General features: G+C 45.2%; 1 protein-coding gene across 1 annotated transcript; it reads left to right on the top strand.

The window, feature by feature from the left end:
* Nucleotides 1-214: 214 nt before the first annotated feature.
* Nucleotides 215-4,627, top strand: LOC139159171 (uncharacterized; the record flags this gene model as incomplete). The annotated part of the gene is made up of 4 exons (XM_070736523.1): nucleotides 215-802; nucleotides 1,140-1,352; nucleotides 3,697-3,891; nucleotides 4,583-4,627. Coding segments are annotated over 4 exons (1,041 nt in total), but the record flags the coding sequence as incomplete, so codon positions are not given.
* Nucleotides 4,628-5,465: the final 838 nt, after the last annotated feature.

Raw genomic sequence — 5,465 nt, forward strand, 5'->3', positions numbered from 1 at the left:
CTGTACATCTCCACCCCATGCCCAGTCAACGAAGCGGTGGAAGTGATGTGCCGGTGCCTGGAGGCTGTTGGGGCCTGGATGGGTGTCAACAAACTCAAACTCAATCCAGACAAGACGGAGTGGCTGTGGGTCTTGCCTCCCAAGGACAACTCGATCTGTCCATCCATTACCCTGGGGGGGGGAATTATTGACCCCCTCAGAGAGGGTCCGCAACTTGGGCGTCCTCCTCGATCCACAGCTCACATTAGAGAACCATCTTTCAGCTGTGGCGAGGGGGGCGTTTGCCCAGGTTCGCCTGGTGCGCCAGTTGCGGCCCTACTTGGACCGGGAGTCATTGCTCACAGTCACTCATGCCCTCATCACCTCGAGGTTCGACTACTGTAACGCTCTCTACATGGGGCTACCTTTGAAAAGTGTTCGGAAACTTCAGATCGTGCAGAATGCAGCTGCGAGAGCAATTATGGGCTTCTCTAAGTATGCCCATATCACTCCAACACTCCGCAGTCTGCATTGGTTGCCGATCAGTTTCCGGTCACAATTCAAAGTGTTGGTTATGACCTATAAAGCCCTTCATGGCACCGGACCAGAATACCTTCGGGACCGCCTTCTGCCGCACGAATCCCAGCGACCGGTTCGGTCCCACAGAGTTGGCCTTCTCCGGGTCCCGTCGACTAAACAATGTCGTCTGGCGGGACCCAGGGGAAGAGCCTTCTCTGTGGCGGCTCCGACCCTCTGGAACCAGCTCCCCCCTGAGATTAGGATTGCCCCCACCCTCCTTGCCTTTCGCAAACTTCTTAAAACCCACCTCTGCCGTCAGGCATGGGGGAACTGAAACATCCCCCCTTGCCCATGTTGTTTTGGTATTAGATTGATTGTATGCGTGTTTTGCTTATTTGTTTTAAAACTCTGGGGTTGTTTTGTATGAATTTTAGCTTAAAATTGTCATTGGATTGGTGGGTATTGGATTGTCATTATGTATTGTTTTTTGTCTTGCTGTGAGCCGCCCCGAGTTTTCGGAGAGGGGCGGCATATAAATCCAATAAATAAAAATAATAATAATATTCAAATGTTAAAATGCCCCAGGGAATAAGAAAACCAGGCTTTTTGCTTTTTAAAATTTGTGGATATTTTATTCTTAGTTCCATCCCTTTCTGAACAAGAAGGAGATTTGGAATGCTTCCTTGGATAAACTGTACGTGGACCAAAATGGAGATGTCAAAGGAGATCTAGATATTCTGAGCTGGGTCATTCTATCAAACAAGACTCCCCTCAAACTGCAATTGGGGAGATTTGAAAGACAGAGGCTGATTTTCAGCCAAGATGCTCTGTCTCGTATAAAGTTGCTCAATAAGGTATGTGATGTATATTTATGTCTGTTCCCTCTTTTTCATAGCTATAAAATATATTTATGGTAGGCTAGCTCTAATCTCCAAGATATATGACCTTCACTAAGAATTGAATGTGAGGAGCAGAACCCTTATGCTTGTAATGGATGGCTTTGAAGGCTTCAGTACCATTGCCAGGGCCGCCGACAGACGGGTATTAATGGTAGCGGCGTCCCAGGCCCCGGCCAAATTGGAATATGGGGGGGGGGGGCGGTGCCCGCCAAAACCTCCCCAACTCCGATTGAGACAAACTCTGCCTCTGTGGCCCGCACCTTCTTCCCACCCCCACGAGGAAAGAAGGCAGGGAGGCCGGCAGACAGGCAGGGAGCCCTGATGGCAGCCGCGGAAGGAGGAAAGACCGCGGGGTTGGCTCAGCCCTCTGGAAGCCAAGCCGCGCTGAAAGGGAAGCGGAATTGGGGAAGCCGGTAAAGGGCTGAGCCCGGCTGGCTTCTCCGCCGGCCTTGTGTCCCCCCGATGATTGCAAGGGCAAGAGAGCCGCGCCTTTTGGCTTCCGGAAGTGCTGGGCCGGGGGTTCAGTGGGGGGGGGGCATGAACGCCGCCCGGAGCCAATGGCTTCTTTTGGGCTTACTCGAATTCCTGCTGCTGGTAAGCGCGCGTGGGTGGCCGGGTGGGAAGGGCGAGGCGCGAGGGGGAGGCAAGTGGAGAAGCGGAGAGAGAGAGAAGTGGACCAAAAGAAAGAAAAGGGAAAGACAGGGAGGGAAAGAGAAATGGAGAGGAAGGAAGGAGGGAGGGGAGGGAGGGAGAGAAGGAAGGAAGAGAAAGGAGGGTAGAAAGAGAGGGAGAGAGAGAGGAGAGAGAAAGGAAGAGGAGAGATAGAAAGGAAGAGAGAGAAAGAAAGAGGGATAGAAAGAGAGAGTGAGAGATGCTCAGTGAGCCTTTCTTTGAAGTTGCCTTTCTTTCTTTCTTTCTTTCTTTCTTTCTCTCTTTCTCTTTCTCTCTTGCTCTCTTACTATTTCATTCTTTTTTCTTTCTCTTGCTTTCTTTCTTTCTCTTGCTTTCTCTCCTTCCTTCCTTCCCTCCTTCCATTTCTTTCATTCCCCCTCTCTATTTTTATTTCTCTTTCATTCTTTCTTTCTCTCTTTCTTTCTTTCTTTCTTGCTCTTTTTCTTTCTCTCTTTTACCTTCCCTTCCTCTATTTCTTCTTTTCTTTCTCCTTCCTACCTTCTTCCCTCCCTCCCTTCCTTCAGTCCTTCCTCTCTTACTCTCCCCTTTCATAAGTTTCCTTCCTTCCTTCCTCTGTTCCTGTCCCTTCCCCCTTTCTTTCTTTCTTTCTTTATTTCCTTCCTTCCTTCCCTCCCTCCCTCCATTTCTTGCTTTCCTTCTCCTTCCTCCCTTCTTTCCTCCCTCATTCCCTTCTTTCACTCCTTCTTCTCTTACTCTCCCCTTTCACACCTTTCCTTGCTTCCTTTGCAGCCTTCCTCTGTTCCTGTCCCTTCCCTCTTTCCTTCCTTCCTTCCCACCCTCCGTCCATTCATTCACCCATTCCTCTCTTGATCGCCCCTTTTACCATTCCTCCCTCCCTCCCTCCTTCCTTCATAGCTCGCCCTCGCCTTTCTTCCCTTCCTTCCAGATGGGAGTGCCCTCTCAAGACACCCGCCTGACTGCTGGTACCCTGCTTTTTCTCTACCCTTGTCCTTTCCAGCTCCTCGTTTGCTGGCTGGGGAATTCTGGGAGTTAAAGTCCAGATATCTTCAAGTTGCCAAGGTTGGGAAACACTGGCCTATGGGACCACCTCGCTTGGCGTGAAGCGGGAGGGGGATGGAGTGGCTTGGTGACTTAAAATAGTTTTAAAATGGGGGGGGGCAGACACTTAGGCTGTATGGGGCCCAAAAATTCCTGATGGTGGCCCTGACCATTGCATAGATGTTCTTCAGATGCTACAGCATGAAGCCCTGTTTTAAGATGATTCAGCCCTGCCCAATGTGGGATTCTAGGTGACAATTCAAGAATACAGAGCATGGCCTTTCTTCTTCTTGAACGTAACTGTTTAAATTTATTTTTAGTTAACTTAAGTCTCTCTGGGCAAAAAGGAGGCTCCAAATTTAATTAATTAAAAATGTATTTCTTTTTGCATGCTAGTTCGTGACCTAATTGTACTGTAGTTCTTCAACAAAAATAACCTTTTCTTGGATGCCCAGCTGGACCTTTTGAAATATATCTTCCCCACACAGCATTCATATTCCACCCCGAGTCTATGGAGAGGGGTGGCATACAAATCTAATAAATAAAATAAAATAAATATTCATGTCTCATGTGCTCCAATGAAGGTGCCTGAATCACCCTTTTTAAGGGACAGATTCTCAAGCCCTCAATTACATCTTACAATTACATCAACACTATCCTAAGCTGCATCAACAGGGGAATACACTCCAAGACCAGGAAAGTATTAATACCACTCTACTACATCCTGGTCAGACCACATCTGGAGTACTGCATCCAGTTCTGGTCAGCACATCTCAAACAAGACATTGAAACTCTGGAGAAGGTGCAGAAAAGAGCAACCAAAATGATTAGGGGACTTGAAACCAAGACTTACGAAGAGAGATTGCGGGAACTGGGCATGGATAGCCTAGAGAAAAGGAGGGCCAGAGGGGACATGATAGCTGTACAGTATATAGGTATATGAGGGGTTGCCACAGAGAGGAGGGGGGCACTCTATTCTCCAGAGCACCAGAGGGCCGGACGAGGAACAACGGCTGGAACCTGACCAAGGAGAGATTCAACCTAGAAGTAAGGAAGAACTTCCTGACGGTCAGAGCGATCAACCAGTGGAACAACCTGCCTGCAGAGGTTGTGAACTCCCCAACTCTGGACACTTTCAAGAGGAGATTGTACTGCCATTTGGCTGGGGTGCTTTAGGATTCCTGCTCAGGCAGGGGGTTAGACTTGATGACCTGCATGGTCCTTTTAAACTCTAACAATAAATAAATAAAATAAATAAAGTTCTGGAAGTGATCTTTAGTCTTATTTCAATAGCATGGCAGATGTGTTAATTGAAGAGACTAAAGAGGTTTTTTTTTATGTATTTTGAATGAGAGTTGACTATTTTTTTTATTATTAATATTATAATTAAAAATAAACTTTATTTAGCACACACAAAACAAACAAAACAAATCAATTCGGAACAATGATCTTATTCAGGTATCTCTTTTATTTTCCTTTCTCTTTTCTTCAAGACTGATCCTCTGATCTTTACTCTCCAATTTTCTAACGTTTATTGACTCCCTGTCTTTGTTTTTTTTCCCTTTTTTCCATCCAATCATAGAAGTTATCCCAACAGTTAAAATGCAGCTCATCTGCATTATTCTGTTTTTTGGTTAAATTATCCATTCTACACACACTATTACTTTTTCAATTATAGATTCCTCAGCGGGCATATTTTCATTTTTCCTTTAATTTTTTTTTAAAAAAAATTGAAATATGTACATAAACATGGCAAAACAAAGACAAAACGTTTTCCAATATTGTGCGAGAACTATTCTCGCTGCTGTCATTATATGTAAAATTAAGTACAGTTGATTTTTCCCAAAATTCTCATGGCTATTCCTAGGAAAAAAAGTTCTGATTTCTTTTTTATTCTCCTCTCTAATCCTCTAGCCAAGTCTAAATTTTCCCCTAGTATCTTTTAGTTTTCTCACAGCTCCAGCACATGTGATAAGATGATCCAAATTCTTTATTACATTTCCAGAAAGTTGACTTACTTACTTACTTACTTTCTTTCTTTCTTTCTTTCTTTCTTTCTTTCTTTCTTTCTTTCTTTCTTTCTTTCTTTCTTTCTTTAGTCAAACAATTATAGGGTGGTAATTTGGACAAATAAAACATTAGATAAGTAATGATAAAAAGTAGTGATAGAAGACAATAGGACAGGGATGGTAGGCACAATGGTGTGCTTATGCACGCCCCTTATAGACCTCTTAGAAAGTTGGAGAGGTTGATTGTGGATAGTCTAAGGTTAAAGGTTTTGGGGTTAGGAGTAGAAACCACAGAGTCAGGTAGTGCATTCCAGGCGTCGATTACTCTGTTGCTAAAATCGTACTTTTTGCAGTCTAGTTTGGAGCG

This window comes from Erythrolamprus reginae, chromosome 2, assembly GCF_031021105.1.
Source record: "Erythrolamprus reginae isolate rEryReg1 chromosome 2, rEryReg1.hap1, whole genome shotgun sequence".
NCBI lineage: Eukaryota > Metazoa > Chordata > Lepidosauria > Squamata > Dipsadidae > Erythrolamprus > Erythrolamprus reginae.